We start from the raw sequence: 17,844 nt of genomic DNA on the forward strand, positions 1-17,844 counted from the left end.
GAGGGCAGTGGGTATAGTTGGTACAGCAGACAGAGGGTGTGCATAATAATAACTCAAACCTCACCATGCTGCTGTTGAGGTTTTTCTCCACCTTGCAGAAGGTGTGGGGCGGTGTCTCTCCCTTCCCAGGGATGATGATGCAGATGTCCGTGACGGCCAGCGCGGCGTACGTCTGGCCCTCGGGGGCCCGGCGGTAGGTGATGTAGATGCGCTGGGACGAGGTGCTGCTGATGTTGGCAGGACGACCGCAGGGCGTTGTCTGGATGAGGTGACAGCCCACCTTCAGCCGCTCCTTCCACTCGTACAACACCCTGTAGAGGAGGATACATTGGCGTATGCTAAGCATTCATTCGCTTAATCCTCCAAGACCTGAGGCCGATTCTACAAATGTCAAAAACTGTTTTTTTTTAAAAACTTATGTTTCTATATCAGTGGATCTCAAACTTTGAGGGACCACGCAAAATGATATGTTTTTGGCCACGGACCCCCATCTCAAAATATTTTGTTCCAGGGACCCCCCCAGAAGCAAAGATTTGAGTTACAAATGCTTGCTTTAACCCATTAAGACCTGAGAAGATTCTAGAAATGTCTTCTAAATCCTAAAAAAAAATTGAAAGAAAAACCCACATTTTTTTCCCTCGATTTTTCAAAAATAGCAGATCTACAAGCTCATAGCGCGACACTCGGTGCCGCGCTATGAGCTTGTATATCTGCTATTTTTGAATAGCCAAAAGACGTCTAAAGTGACACAGATGCGTTCCAGGTATCAATGGGTTAAAAGATATATATTGAAAGATTTGCACACATTTTCACGATTTTTCAAAAATAGCAGATCTATAAGCTCATAGTGCGTGTGGCACTGGGTGCCACGCTATGAGCTTGTAGATCTGCTATTTTTGATAGTCAAAGAAATCTAAAATTACTTCCTGGTTTGTCATTGACAATTGAGGGGAACGGTCCATTGGCCCCCCTGACACCCACTGGCGTCCCCTCTGGGGGCCGCGACACCCCCATCCAAAACCTGTGAACTAGCCCTATCAGCAGCAGCAAGTGCTGCCTCTTTGGACTATCAGCACATAAGCTTTGCTGAGGCCCCCTGAACACAGCCTCTGTGTAAGCGCTTGATAAGCATTTAGTCTGCAGTGGATCTGGTGTTAGCACCAGTTTTGTGTTGTCACCACCTGCTTGTGTCAGTCAGAGGTGACAGCTAGGCCTGTCCAGCAGCCTGCAAGGCTTTCAGGGCTTACAGAAAGGGCAACTGATTATTATAAATGCTCAAAGTTCAAATCATGTGGAGAAAAAAAGGTAGCTCTGCTGTAATACTGCATTCTCATAAAGAATAAAAAATGTGCGAACTGTCTAAAAGGTGTGAATAAAAGTGTGTGTGTGTGTGTGTGTGTGTGTGTGTGTGTGTGTGTGTGTGTGTGTGTGTGTGTGTGTGTGTGTGTGTGTGTGTGTGCAGCTAATCTCACAAACTACTGGTATAATCAGCACCGAATGTCTTGTGCACACTGCCAGTATAGGTAGGAATAAGGAAGTAAATCCCCAATATTTTTCAAATTTTTGTGAATATTTGTTTTACTTTTTTATAGGCCTGACCTCGACTAAGTCGACTAATTTATTTTTATTTTTAAGGGCCAAAAATGTTTTAAATTGTTTTTTGGCCAAGTCTACACCTGCAACCACACGTAACTTCCACTTTATTCTTCTTATTCCTCGTCTTTGTATTGGTATTGTTTGTGTTGGCTGCAGAGTTCATGTGCAACCTCTTCCAGAGAGAGATAGAGACACTAGAAACTCTGCTGGAGACAAAACAAACTGTGTAGACTTGGCCCTTTGAAATAAAATGTATTTTGGCCCAAAATCGACTTTTTAATTAGTCGACTGTCAGTCGCCAATTAGAGTCGACTAAACAAATCCTTAGTCGGGGACAGGCCTACTTTTTTATAACTTTAATTTCATACTGGATTTTTTTTTAAAATATATATTAAAAGATTTGCACACATTTTCAAAGTTTTCGTCCAAAAATAGCAGATCTACAAGCTCATAGCGCGGCACTCGGTGCCGCACTATGAGCTTGTATATCTGCTATTTTTGAATAGCCCAACGAAATCTAAAAATGACACACAGATGCGTTCCCGGTCGTAATGGGTTAAAGACAAAAGGAACGCACCCCAGGTCGGTGAGCGGCGGCTTGTCGCGGCCCCGCCTGTAGCACAGGAAGATCTGCGGCGTCATGAGGCCTCCGTTGTTGAGGTCCGCCGACAGGCCGGTGGGCGTGCTCTCGACGCAGGTGAAGCCCGGCGGCACCTCCTCGCCCAGCGAGCGGATCACCACCGCCACGTCCGTGATGGGCGCCTTGGGCCGGGCCGTCTTGTGGCACGCGTCGTCAAAGTGGACGGCCTGCTCCAGCGGCGTGGACGAATCCGTCAGTCCGGCCACCACAAAGTAGTCGGCTACGCGAGGGCCTTTGTCCTCCATCATCTCCCATCCCCGCTGGCGTCCTGTGGCATGGCAAAGGCGGGAGGGAGGGAGAAGGCAGGAAAGAATGGAGGGGAAGGAAGGGAAGATGAGAGAGAAACGACAACAACAACGGGTGGTGTGTAAATATTATTCTGCGGTTAGAGGATCGGGACATTCTAATATCATAAAGTCATAAATCTGAAATGAAGCAATGTCAATGTGAATGGAATGTGACTGTGTGTGCAGAGGAGAGGAGCTACATTACATATGGCTGCCAGACATGTTTTCATAACACAAAAGAGCACGTGTTAAGTAGAACTGACTAATTGCAAAGCATAGGGGCCTACATTTTTCTTTTGAAGAATGCAGTATAGAATCAAATCAGAATGTTTGTAAACAAACGTGCAGAGCGATATTTCCGGTAGAATACCTGGATGGATATTTACTCAATATAAAATAAAGTGCCCAGAACATTAGCTATGTCTAGTTTGTCAACCTGTGGATATTTAGAACAAAATAAGTGTAATAGTCACAACAATATCATAAGTGTCCTGTTCTTCCAGATAGATTAATGAATAACACTGCTCCAATGTGACGCTGTCGGCATTATCTACGCGGAAATTACATTTTTGGTGGTGGTGATGTCATAATGATTCGGTCTATTCTCACACCTCAAGTACTGAGAACTGTGCCGGTGTGCCCACATAAACACCTCTTGATTTAGAAGGCTTGAGCAACGGCATTTTTCTTCTTAACCAAAGGGGGGTGGGGGCCAAAGGGGGAAAAAATGTCAGACTGTTGTTTACTCAGCAAAAAAAAAAGGTCACAACTGCATAACAGAATACAGAAGAAAGAGATAAGTACTGACACAGTTGGGAATTTGAACCACAGAAAATGGTATACATGAGATATCTTGTGTCTCTCTTACCTGTAATATTCAACCTTAATTCTAACCTTTTTGTTTGTTTTCATTTCATTACAGTCCAGTATTATCTTCATTATTGTATTGTGTTGCTGTTGTGTTAGCACAGTCTTGCCGAACATGCCACACCAACATTTTGCTGATTGTACATAATATATGAGTGAGTGATAAATAAAACCCTCTTAATTTGAATTACAATTGATGTGGGAAATAATTATTTGATACAGCAATTATCACAAATCAAAGGCAGCTTTGAGCCTTTGAGTGAAACTTGGAACATCATGGACGTCACAATTGTGTAGCCAAAACAAACCATGAAAAGCCGGCAAGTTCAGTTCATATACAATTCATAATCTTTATGTTTGTCCAATGAATAATGTAGAATTTAGCATGGGGCACTTCAAACAAGAACCGATGTGGGAAAGCACAGTTACATATTATATAGACATAGACAATTCAGTCCAGAGATGTTTTTTTCTGGTGATATGAATTCATAATTTATTTTCTGACACTATTATCGCCACCATGTACATGTTGCAGCTAAAAGTCCTTATAAACTGAGTATTTATTGCTGTCCCACATTGTTCAATTATGAAAGGGAGTGCCAACAAACATTCACTCCTTCACAGCTGCAAAACATAGTTCTATTGCGTATATGTTTATCTAAAAAGGACAATCTCTAATCCTCCCCTTTGCACTTCTACAATGAGAGCACAAGCAGAGGCAGATAGAATAGGGGAAGCCCAGGAGAGAAGGCACTGGGTGCAATTGATCCAAGGGTAGGAAGGGCACAAGTTTGGATTAAACTCAGCTTGTAAGAAACACTGTGCAGTGACGTGGCACAGGAAAATGGATACTAATTGTTTGCTAAATGGTTGAGACAATGGTCTTTGCAAGTCCATTAATTAGCATTTGGGCTGAGGACAAAAATAAACTATGTTATGAAGCCAAGAGATACCAACGTCTGTCAGATCACATCTGACATGGACGCTTAACTCGACAAAGGACAGATTAAAATAATACTGATAGTGATTCTAGGTTTAAACTGTTACAGTACAATTGATCATATTCATGCAGCGCAATTTTGCTCTTACTGTACATCATATGATAGTATATGGCTAACGGTTATTTCTTTACAGCTATTCCAAGATACTGTAAAGTCACTTTTGCCTGTACAAACAACCTGCCTACTCAGGATACCTTCACTCTTTGTAAATTCAATTACTGTATAACCTCCAACAACTACCTTTGAGTAAGTATCTTATTCTTATATAGTACTTTTGGTTGTCAAAGCTCAGAAAACAACAGCTCCACAAAGTCTGAATCCAATACCCCCATTCATTCACTGGGGCGGCAGTGGCTCAGGAGGTTGAGCAGTGGGGATCAGGATTTTGTGTTTAGACAGTAAGCAAGGAACAAAACTAAACGTTGTCTTTGACACGATGATCGTGTCTGATCTTGTGACGCCTGTTTGAGGGCTGGACCACTGCTGAAGAAACACTGGTCAAATCACACACACAAAAAAGGTTATCATGGGAATAATGTACTGTACTGTACATATGTGAATTCTATGTTCAAGTGGCATTTTCTTTTACAGCCTATGGGTGTGGTAGCACCAGTCTTATTTCAACATTTCATCATTCTGCCTCAGCGACTGCCTCAGGTTCATCGCTCAACGTCTTGACAATAGAGCCCCAGGGAGAGCAGCCCGTCTCCGTGGGTTTAAAGTGCAACTTTACTCCTGCCATTCTAGTCTCTTCAGTCTCAATCTTGCAGAAAAGAAATGGGGTTGGCTACACACTTCCCAAGTTCCACTGGGAACGGAACAGGGAAATGAGTATAACTGTAACCTGCAAAGTATGTGTGCAAACTGGATGCGATCCAGAGCTGGGCACAATTCAACCGCATCCCAGAGGCTTCCTGAGGGAGGGTAGATTTGCACACACAGGACAGTTAGAGAATGTCAAACTCGAGACCGGCGGCGTGCTGACTCTCCAGCTGTGTTTTGGGCAGGGTGGACACCAAGTCGGCTAACATTTGAAACCTTGTACTTTTATCAACCCCCACCCCACCCCACACTCTTGAGAGAAAAAAACGTTTATTACAACCAGGTTTTCTAAACTGGGAGTCTGTTTATTTTATTTCTAAATATTTCAGCTGTGATTCCAGGCATATGGTGTCAGAGGGTGTGGGAGGAGTGGTTTAATTAGCGGGTGTATTAGCTTGCTTAAATGTGTTGGCCGAGGGCTACATGAAAAGACTGCCAACTAAGGCCAAACTAAGTTTGTGGGATGCTATGCTATGCACTTTATGTGTGGGATTTTGACCATTCATAGCATCAACACTTTAGTGGCTCTTTTTAATCGTTCCACTCACCGTATTCAAGAGTTGTATTAGTGCTAGTTTAATACTATGAAAAAACTTTGCAGTAGCACACAATGTCTTTTAATTATATGGGAGATTTATTGTCTCAGACTCAACAAGAATTTGGTGATGATGAAGTTAACTTAAAATGTTCTCCCTTCAATCTGATCCATTTAAGATATATATTTGAACATTATTTTGTGTGTCACATAACCGTAATTTACTGTAGGTTTGTTTATTTCATATCAAAGTTTTGCCATGTGTTGTGTGTTGTGCTGGCTTCTCTATCAGTCATGTGAGCCTAATGCTGCGTTCACTAGCAGTGACAAAAGCTTCAAAACAATAGGGGAAGCAGCTTCACTCTTATGCTGTGTTCACACCTAGCAGCAACATGCTACAAGCCAATGTCAAGCCAACTTTCAATGGAAGCCAGCGACATGAAGATACAAAAACGTTGAGCAAGCTTCAACCTTTTTCAGCACTCTAATGACGCAGTGAAGCGTCAATCAATTAATCATATGTTTTTTTGTTTCACCATTAACATTTCCACTGCCCTTCTCTCTCCACACAATTCCTGCTTGTAATGGGGGAAAACGAATTATTGCGGTCAGCCAGTTCCCTATCCTTTTGAACCCAATCCTTTATATTTTCCTTTCACAAGATCATTAATGTTTTTACCCATGACTAGCAGACAATGCTGATTTTCACCATTCATTAAGGTAATACAGGGCTAACTACATTCTAGTCACATCTCTTTCAAAAGCTTTTAAGTCAGACTTGGTATTCTTTGCAAGCATTACAGTTGAATCCCTGCAAGGTCAGGGAGTGCAGTGCAGCTTCTACTATACTGATTATGTGAGGTGATGGGAGCGAGTTTGTCTTGTCTCCCAACTATTGACAGATGCTGAGAAAACGCTGGTTCACTGTGTTCTGGCACAGCCACTCAGATTACAAATGTCTCTCACCTCATCATTTTCCCACAGTGACGAGCCAAAGGGGAAGAGTTTGTGTTTAACAGTGTCTGGTCATGGCTGATAAGGCAGACGGTAGGTCGATTTGGACCTGTTTCATAAGATGTCCTGTGCTTCACAAAGATGTTCAGGCCTGATACAATATACAGTAGATTTAACCTTTTTGCTACTGGTAGGGTACTGCTTGATTGTTGGGAAAGAAGTCATTCACCCAAGAACAGTGACCAAAACAACTCCAATACACAATACGGCCTCCTAAAGAGCCACAAGGACCCTCGATGAGAACACTCATATTACTGAAGAAGCACGGTATTTTATGAGTCCCTGTTATTAGCAGGATTTTATGAGTACCGCTGTTATTAGCAGGATTTTATTAGTACTTCCTGAGTCTTTCTTGGGTTTGGATTGCCAGCTAAATGTATGCGTGTCTCTTTTGCCCCTGGGAGATCAAACAGCAATAGTGATATGTAATGGCTTCAAACACAGGTGTCAAACACGATAACAAACCACAAACAGGACCTTCCACCAGTTTTGCCAGTATCAATGTGACTGAACAATTAAAAAGGTACAAAGTTTGATACTGTTGCTAACCCTACTAAAATAGTTCAAAGTGGTTTAACCTTAATCTGTATGATGCTGCATGCAAGGGTTACTCATCATTTGTGCCCTCTATGTTAACATTTCATCAGGGAAACAGTAGTTATGGGGTACAATAAAACTTTATGGATCCCCACCCGTAGCGTTGGGTGATCAGACACAAAAACATGATCCTAATCCTGTCCACCTCTGCATGGCCCTCTGCCATTAAAGCATGCACGTGAGCACCAGTGTGTGTGTGTGTGTGTGTGTGTGTGTGTGTGTGTGTGTGTGTGTGTGTGTGTGTGTGTGTGTGTGTGTGTGTGTGTGTGTGTGTGTGTGTGTGTGTGTGTGTGTGTGTGTGTGTGTGTGTGTGTGTTCCATTACTTCCCAGACTATGAGAAGTGAATGAGCATACGTGATGTGTGGCTTTAGCAATTAGCCGACACTAACCTTCAGAGCTAACTCGAGCTTATAAATTGCTCTTCATTCCAATAAACTACTAAAAGCAAGACCTTGAAAACAATGGTCACTTAAATACAAAATGCACTCACATAATGAAGCGTAATGAGCAATCTATAAAGCGTATATGTGCTCCTATCAGCTGCCTGGCTAATTGTAAACGACTATTAAGAAATTCAATGTATAATTGTATTGCTGATATATTGCTGATATGATAAATAAAAACAAAGAAATTAAATGTAAAATTTGAGCTATTTTGCATTTCCGAGAGATACACACTAGACAGACCAACCCATGGTACAAGCCAAAAAATATGAATTATATAGCCTATTGCACTTCTGTGGATTCAAAACTGAGGCAAAGCACACAGATCCTGAGTGTTGTTAACTCTGAAAAAGTAAACACTGACCCGTAAGGTCCACTGTGTGTGCACACCTCCCATTTTAGAGCACAGCACAACATTAAAGACCAAAGAATCCAACTCATCCGAGCCATGCTGTCAGCCTACTAAAAATATAATACCATCCAAACACCAACACACAGCACCATGACACACATTACATAAAGATTATATATAGCACAAAATCCAGGGCTCCCGCTTCCCCACCCACCACCCCACTCTGTCTGTATTCAACTCTCTGCCTTCTCTCTCTGGGGTACAGAGGGAATCAGCACTGCTGAGCTCACAATGGAAACACTGAAGAGAAAATGAAAAATGCATACCCATCACTCAAACAGAAGTTTGTACTCGATGTCTGGGAAGGTGAGAGGGCATTGTGGGGCTACACTAATAGAACAAAGTGAAGATAATAATATTTTTATGGTTGCTTTATTTGATAATAAACTGAAGACAGACAGGAAAGGCCACGGATAGGGAATGACTTTCAAATAATACATGCTTCTTTTGGAACTCAAAAGCTGTTATATTCATGTAATGCTAATTCTGGGCACCTAAGACTGAGTGTAAGCTCCAGCAGAATGGTTATCCTGCCATTTTCCGAGTGGAACTATATTTTCATCACAACTGAGTTCATGTCCTTTGTGTATTGAGTATTGCTCAGAAATCATATCCCACATTATGTCAGCATGCATCTTCAAAGCACAGATCATAACCGGATCCCCTACTGAGAACGGCACAACACACAAGCTGAAATCATGACTCATTCGGATTCTGCCACAGAATTTAAAATCTCCACATTAGTAATGGGACTAATCCATGTAACTTAATTGCTAGCAGCCCTACTTCCTTTTACCAGACCAAAACCTTTAAGAAATTGTGTCTTGAACTTGGGGTAAACACTCAGAATGAAGTCACAGCTGATTTCTCAGGGCAAAAAACATCAGCGACTGCTTAAGAAAAAGTTGAGCCACAAGCCTCTTTAAAAAGATCACTCGAGCCCTCCGCCGGGGTCCTGTGGCACTTGAGTAAATATTTATGCCTTTCTGAATTATTTATGACGCAGGATTTGTTAAGAAAAAGCAGCACTAACCCTAACCCTTAAAATGGGGGCTTTGCATCGGATTGCTTAGCCCACTGGTCTTTGTAACACTTATATCAGCGTGTGCTTACAGAGCATTTTCAACTGCTGAATGTGACATGCATAATTCACTGACAATAGTGCGCACCTGCACTATATGGACCAAAATTCCCAAATGCAATGTGTGTCATCCAAAGTTCATGCAGGTGAGGTGAGTAGCCTGGTGTTAACTTAAAACGAATCTCTCAAGACAGACTCAGAGCTCCGCAGCTGAATCTGTGGGCAACTCCTGTTACAACGTGTAGAGTTTGTTGTTAGTAGGAATTCAAACAAGACGCACCACCGGAAGTGGAGCGCTGAAGGAGAGTGAACGGCCGACATCCGGTCTCTACAAGGGGAACTGGGCAGTGCCCCCAGAGGCAAGTTCAAAGGAGAAACATTTGATTGACTTAAAACTAATGGCTAATACACTTAATTGTATGGCCGTTTCACTCATCTAAAAAAACAAAAAATATACACATTTTTGTCCAGCAATAAATTAAAAGACAAAGCTTCTCATCCCCAGACACCCTGGTTTGTATGTCACTATTTCAGGGAGAAGTTCAATACGGTTTCCAAGCTCCACAAGCCTTCAGTATCTGCTATTGGGCGGGGGGGGGGGTTGCTAGAGACAACATGACAAGGCAACGTTTACCATCTGTCTAAAGTTTTCAGGGAGAACCGGGACCAAAGAAAGCCCATAAGGTGACCTCTCCGACACTCCGACAGCACTGTTGGTGTCCTTGGCTCCAGCTGGACAGACATCCAGCAGAGATACGACCACAGCAGGGTGTACGAGTGGAGGGGGGGTTTGCAGGAATGCACAGGAACACAAACACAAGCCAGTAGGAAGCTTTCACGGGGGTTAAGCATCTGCTTCTAGTTAGTTACTCCAGCTCAGGCGCAAGTTCCCATCTCCATCGTCACTGACTGTCGGGTCATGTTTGTCTGGAGGGAGAAGATGATGACGCACGCCGCAGGAAATTTGCAGTTTATTTTTCCACGTCAAAACGTGATCCGCACACCTCTGGTTCCTTGATGCAATCTAGACGATGTGAGCTGAATGTTGAGAGGAACCCAGCGCTGCTGCTGGGGATAATCCACGCTGACCCACAAGGGTGTCTGTGACACGCCTGACTGAGTCGTAATGTCAACTCCCTGGTCTCTGAACACCATGCAAATTAATAGTAAGCTATAAATTATCACAGATGCACGACCTCTGGGGGCTGTGGAACAAGAAGATTACACACGTAGGCACACAGGCAGGGTGGGTAATTAGCACTAGAGTCCAATGTTGGTTGATACAGACTCTGAGTCAATCTGTTTCTCTTTGGTAGACAACCAGCTATCATTCAAGGGCTATAATTCTAAATGTAATATTATTTATTTTACTTTTACTTAGTATTATTTTTGTGTTTCACTAGCAACCATGTCCATTGTCCATAGTTACCCAACACTGCTGGTGGTTAGCTGAAGTGTTGATATGTCAGAAATGACATTTCATACAGTTTCTTTAACATTAATAAATGTTTACATGGTAGGAGCCATATCAAACAATTGTTACAGCTACTTAGGCTATCCTTTGATGAAATGCTAAACTTCCTTTTTCAAGTATTTTCATGCTCAATTATTCAAAATCAAAGGGAAGCTGAAACTGTGAGGATCAAATGAACTTAAGATTATTTATGGTTATCAGCAAAACCTCAAGAGGTGTCAATTCATATGGCTATATAAAGTAAACAAATGCCTCTCAGGACTTGCAGCAGAACACGACTCCCGGCAGGAATACAACTACCTAAAGTCGCTCAGCTTTTTCCAAAGACTGCATTGAAAGAATCACAAGCTCCTCTGGCAACAGAACATCAATGGATCATTCCTTGGTCTCTGTCGTTTAAAAGTAGTGTATTTTATGATCATTACTTCAACTGATTTAATGGCCCTGAGGCCATGAGTGCATAGAAGAATCATATAAATCTTGAGCACAATGCTGTTGCTCTCTTACTTCATACTTGGGGTGGGAAACCCCAGAAACCCCACCCCGTTGGGTGGTCAGCAATCTGGGAACCCATTCGGTAAAATCTGTCTTGAGAGATTAGGTGGGCAGTGCTTTATAGAGAGCCTGACAGAGACCACATTACTACAGTACAGTGATTTACTAATAGAAAAGAATAGCTGGCAAGTTTGAGGTTTTATTGATACTAAGGACTGCCTATACTATAATTGTATGTCTCATGCCGTGAGGTGCTTCATACAGGAACGCAGCCAACAAATGGCTCATGATAATGAAGTACACTGACTGGCTTTGTACAGGGTTCTAAATAAATATCAATAGGACTACCAACGTACGCTAATTCATCTTGACAAGCGAGTCACATACTGTAGCAAGCAATCGTTCTTTCATCAGCTTCAAGCATCTTCTTGGCAACTGAGCAGTAAAATGTGTGGTATAGTAGTCACTGTAGTTAAAGAGATTGTAGGCGATTCAGAGATAAACAAAGAAAAAAACTCCAGCAGTTCGTTTCCCCGACCACCAGGGGGTGACGCAAGGAGGACTTCCATAGAGTTAAGGGGACTTCTAAACGGGCCATGCCGAATATAGGTTGCTTTATTCGGATACAATTCGCGGAACTGCCCGCCCCTGCCGGTTCTCTGAATTTTTATTTTTAAATAGGCTCTTTCATGACAAATTGACCACATATATGAAGTTAAACAACTAAATTCTATCCAAACGCTATCTGAAAAGTAAATTATGTGCCTCAAAAACGAAGTTTGAGAGCGTTTTAAAACCGAAAGTAAAAAGTTCACACGGACACGGACGCGCACGGATGCGCACATGCGTGCGTTAATTTACGGCCCGAGACAAACATAAACAGTAGGGAAAATACGATTTCAGAAAGAGGACTGTGTTTCAATGCAGGAAAACACCCCAGCATCATTATATAGTGGCTGATAGAGGGGAAAAAATGCAAAATATATATAGATATTTTTCAAATTTAGGCTTAATGTTGCCAACAATCCCTTTAAGAACAAATGCATCACAAAACGTGACCAACTGCACACTTCCACGACCAATGGGGTGCAACAGCATGGAACACAACGGCGGCACACTTTCCCTGATAACTACAGTAGTAGGGGTGCAACAGTCAATTGAACCAATAGATTAAAATAATATATATATATATATTTGGGAGTAACACATTTTAAGTTATTCTATTCATTAATTTTTCCTTTTTTCATAGCATAAATGCAACGTGAAGTCCAACAGTGCTGCAACAGTTAACCTCTTTCGACCTGGCATGTGGCATTCCTATTTTGGGCATGTCATTATAAGGGAAAATTCTTATAGCCAATCTACAGTGTAAGCTCACAGCACGTGGCATCGGCTTTGATTTGATTTGACTTATAAGACGCTTGTCTCATGCTTTGTTGCAAAGCAAATAACTCCATATCCTCCTAATAAATATCAAAGCCAATAATCAGAATAACCAGAGGTTCCCTCGCTAACTCCCTTCCTATTAATTAAGAGAGGTACAAGGAAGCGCTACAGCCAAACCCCTGAGGAATTAAAGCCATGTCTTCAAGCATCTCTCACAAACATTCTTCACTCCCACAGAAACCATTCTTCAGACAGTGTTTTCGTTTTTGCCTCCAAGTCAGCCATGCTGATCTGGAGGAAGTGTCACACGTGTCTCTCAGGTTGATCCCCTTTCACTCTGAGCTCTTTCCTCTGGAATATCATCACCAGCTTTGAAACTGAAACCTTCCAGATCAGCCCTTACTAATAATCTTTGTAAATGGTCAAATAAATAAATGGTAACAAAATATTTGTCTGTGTGTCTGTCCCAGGCATAACTCGGGTGGCATCTGACCGATTGGCCTCAATCTTGGCAAGTCACCAATTGTTTCCAATAACCGAAAAACCACGAATGTCTGTATCTGTCTGTGGACAGATCCGTGGGTCCGTGGAGGACCCATCAAATCTCTGTGTGTGTGTGGGGGGTACAGGCATCAGCTTCCCTGATTGGATTGGCCGAACGTCACGTACTGTATGTGCCGTTGCGTCGGTATAAATGATAGCATGTACATTGGAATTTTGCGGGGTCCGTCTCACCGTCTGTCTTCCATTTATGCCATGTACGTCATCAACATACGGAGCCCCTAAAGAACATATGTTTCTTTTTATTTCAGGGTTGGGTTTTTCTTAAGGGTGCAGGAAAAAAAACATAGTTGGTGAAGTAGTTTAAAGATTTGGTCACAGAAAAAAAAAAAAAAAGACAAATACTTTTGGGGGTTATTTTCATTTTGATTTTTCTTGTTCCTAACTTGTGGGAACGAGATAATATTAAGGAGAAATAATTTATATATTTTCCTAACTCACGTGAACAAGTTCCTAACTCGTGAACAAGATAAACTTCTCCAAAAAATCTCCAAAAAATCTATTCGTTGCTGTCCGGCAGGAACCAGCTAACTAAATGTTTCCGCTTTTGCATTTTTTTCCATAAATCAGGGCCATTGAACACCCTTTACGTCTGTGTGTTGATTAAAAAATGATTGAACCAATGAAAAGTATTAAAAAGCGCTTCTGACAAAACCATCTAACTCCATTGGCTCCTCAAACTTTCTGCTAAACCAGCTAAGTCCACCAAATGGGGGTGGAGTTAGCTGGTTTAGCTGATTCCAGGCTCCACCCCCTTTTGACCTCAAACCTCATTGTGAGCTTGGAGGTCCATTTAGCTGTTCTTATCAATTATGAACAAAACCTCCTAACTCCACATTTTTTTTGTTTTTTGTCATTTCCTGAAAAATGAACATTTTGGAGTTAGCTGGTTGCTGCTGGACAGCAGAGATATAATACTTGAATTATAATTTATTTCCACCAACTTTTTGTTCTCCTTAATATTAGCTCGTTCCCACGAGTTAGGAAGATAAAATCAAAAATCTAAATCAAAATGACCCAGAAAAAACCATGGACAACCTCAGTAGGAACTGTTAATATGTGTTCTTTAATACCTGAGACCAAGGCCCACCCTAACTCATGGTGTGGGAAGCCAGACACCACCCACAACTAAGAACACATCCTGCCCTCTCAGTTCAGAGAATAGGCCTCGTCGACTCTACTCTGAGTTTATGAGTAATTAGTGTTTATGGAAAGGACTTCCTGGGTTCATGTAATCCAGGTGCTCAATTTTCATGGCCACTAATCCACATCAGTGCCCCGTTCCCAAGACAGGGTCTCATTTTGCCCGAAACCTTTATGAAAACACAGCTAATGCTGTGCTGTGTTGATCCTGCTAACATGAATATCCGCCTTTTGGGAAACAATTCTCAAAGGTAATAATAATAACTAAAAAGAACAAAAACAATAAAGGCTGGTTTAACATATCTCACTCCTAAGGTGTCAGGTGTGGTGTCATTTACAGTGTCTAATGTACCTAAAAAACAGAATGCCTATACATCTATGTGTTGATTAGATTATTGTTTGTTTTGCTCCTACTTTGCTAACAACGCCACAGAATAAGTGGGTGAAATATGGGGGAAATATAGCAGAGTGGGAGAAAGTGGATTAAAGGAATGGGAATATAAGCTCAGCAGAACAACACATTATAACCATAATTTAGTCATAAAGTGTCTTTATACTGTATGGTGTATGGTAGTTATAATGTGCTGTTCCAGATTATAATGCATTATGACCATACTTCAAAAATCTTGTTATAAGTTGTCATACATGATTATAAACAGTTATAACTAGTGTTATGAATAACTTTAAGTGCATTATAAATGTGATTATGATGCATTATAGACCCAACCTTTAAGTAAATTGTTACCAAAAATGTTAATCAAATCTAAGCTTTTCATAAGATTAGAATATGTTGCACTTTTATTTGTATATATTTTTTTATAAAACATCAGTCAAAAACATCAGTAAAAGGTGGTCTAGGACTGTCCAAAATCAGGATTGGACCAAAAATCCGGCCTTAGTCAGGCTCTAATTCACAGTCTCAAAGCCAAACGAGACCACTCAGATTGGTGTAGTAGCCTACACCGCCTGTCACACATCCACTGGTTGAATCTCTGCAAATTAATTGGATACTTGTGATAAAGAACTCAGAATACACCGGACCAAATGCACTGCGTTAATAAACCATGTAATGTAATTGCTCCGTGCATGTTCAAAGAACTCCAAAATCCTTCTTTAGTCTAGGTGTCTACTACCAAACCTCTAGAAACGGGAGAGATGAGCATCTTTTCTATCCTTATTTATGAAGCTCTCCATTCATCAACGGCTCTCAACTCTGCTCCTGGGTGCGCAAAGTACAAATGGGTGGCATCTGGCATTCTATCCTGCCTATCAGGAAACTCATTTAGATCTAGTCTGACTCTGATCTCAATCAGACCAGACCTCACACCACACCAAATAATAACACTATCTGTCCTCCACTCTTTCATCTCTTTGAAATGCCTTAGAAATAATCTTCCAAAATCGCCATTACTGACAAGTAAGGAATACCTTATTTCAGTTAACCTAAATAGATCAAATACTTCTTGGGCTGAAATTATAAACAAAAGACTATAAACAGAGATCCTTAGGTCAGTGTTAGGGCAAAGGGCATCAGGGTCATCCGTTCATGTGGTCTTAAAGGTGCTAACCAGATGTCATGCATCCCAGACTGCTCTTTGATCTTTTACTCCTCATCCTGGAACTGCATGGGGGCAGAACCTAGTTACAGTAAAAGTTGCCTGCACGTTCCACGTGTGCAACTCTCAAATGGGTGACACCACAGTATTCATTTCAAGCATTCCCATGTCTCCTCTTTGACATTCCAATGTGGCAGTCATCACCGCTCCAAACAAGAACAGGCAAGGCAAGGCAAAGAGATTACAAACATTATGCCCATAATGTACAAAAAAAACAAGCCAGACCATCTGAGTATTTCCTGAATTATGGAGACCAATAATTGCACAAATAAGGCCAATTTGGGTTCTTGCAGGCTCCAGGGCTACCTTCATCCACATCTGAGGTTTTTAAATGATAGGCTATGGAAGTATTTCTGTATTGTATGATTTGACCAGACATGCCTGTCCTGTGTGTCACCACTTAAAACTCACAGTGAGGGAATTTTGTGATGCATACCTCCAAAATGCCCAAAGAAATCCATCGTCTCCACTCTCTCCATTCTGAAATCTTAGCTGTAGGGTCAGTTTTCAACAGCTCATTTCTTTCCCATGCATTCTTATAGGCTTATATATATACATATATAATGATCCGTCACAATATCAGACAGGGCCAGCATAAATAGATCTCCTGAGCTGATTCGATATAGTAGCAGCCAGTCAGAGTATGCATGCACACACAGTCCTTTGCACTGATCGATGCTGTGTCCCTGGCTGCTACCAACACAATTAAAGACCCTGTGGGGTGGGGGACGCGGAAAGCTGTTGACAATGATTTACAAACCGTTATAATTTTCAGATGGCAAAAAGTAAGAATATGTATTATGTACTGAATAAATCATCTGGCATTAAAGAACGCATTTCTCTAAAGGCACAAGTAACACCACGTCTATATCTGCTGGCAGAGAGAGAGATGGGGACAGACCAGTTATTTTTAGGGCTAAACCGACAGACAGTACATTGGTGGCAGTAAAAGATATCAGCTATCACGACCTGTGACTGAGCATAGATGTATGAGTACACACTTCAAAAAGTGTCGATTGCATGTTTACCCCACACGATACATACACACACACAGCTCAATCTAAAAGGATTAGGAATGATACAGAACAACCTGTGGCACATGCGTAGCCGAGGCAAGGCTCAGAGCAGAGCATGGCAATGACTGGGTCAAATCTTATCAAGCCAGCCAGCGTGCCATCTGCAACAATTATGCCCACTTCCACGGTTCATTTGAATGTAATTCAGATTTGCCCTATCAGTCCGGGCACAGCCACAGCCTGGCTGTGGTGTTGGCACTCTCTCCCTGGTTAGGATTTCTATCCCGTTCCGAGTCATTCACATAGTAATCGGCAGCTGTTCGGTAAATCCGTCCACAGGCAGTCAGTTATCATCACATCATTTCATACTTACACCACTTGTGAACGCGAAAATGTGTCCCTCGCACAGCTTCCGGCTGGTAAATCGCTTAAAAACGCACTTGCATCACAGCACTTGCCAGCAGCATAAAAAACGTTACAGGGAGATATTTTTAAATGCCTCTCTTATAATATTCCGACCCTTCAATATGCCGACCCGGCTGCTGTACGCTCCGACGCCATTTTGGTTGTGATGGGAATCCTGTCTGAGTGGCGTTTACATCACTTTACTGACGACACGACAGACAGACAGCCCCGGGGCGAGAGGCTGCGTGGCTGGCAGAGATGTCACTACAAATAGGCCGATAACAGCGTCACTTCGCTTAATTGAAAAAGGGACAATTAATTAACGCAACAGAAACTCTATTGACTAGAGGCAGAGCAAATATCATATTGTACATTTTGCCTTTTCTCTCTGCAGTGTAAATCACATCTGTTGACGGCTTAATTAGACACCATGCAGACCAAAGAAGATAATA

The 17,844-nt window shown here is 41.8% G+C and overlaps 1 protein-coding gene across 7 annotated transcripts in view; it reads right to left on the bottom strand.

The window, feature by feature from the left end:
- LOC308091305 (C-myc promoter-binding protein-like) overlaps nt 1–17,530 on the bottom strand; it is a 296,959-nt gene extending 279,429 nt beyond the window's left edge. For all 7 annotated transcript variants that reach the window (XR_013933693.1, XR_013933694.1, XM_080436802.1 and 4 more), the window contains exons 1-3: nt 17,361–17,530; nt 2,174–2,504; nt 65–311 (exon numbers count right to left, since the gene is read on the bottom strand). Coding sequence is in view for 5 of the 7 variants with exons in the window: in XM_080436802.1 (XP_080292928.1) it covers nt 65–311; nt 2,174–2,484 (558 nt within the window). In the remaining 2 variants the exon portion in view is untranslated. The remainder of the gene's footprint in view (nt 1–64; nt 312–2,173; nt 2,505–17,360) is intronic.
- Between the last annotated feature and the right edge of the window lie 314 nt (nt 17,531–17,844).

Source organism: Gymnoscopelus braueri (assembly GCF_963280865.1).
Source record: "Gymnoscopelus braueri genome assembly, chromosome: 1".
NCBI classification, from domain to species: domain Eukaryota; kingdom Metazoa; phylum Chordata; class Actinopteri; order Myctophiformes; family Myctophidae; genus Gymnoscopelus; species Gymnoscopelus braueri.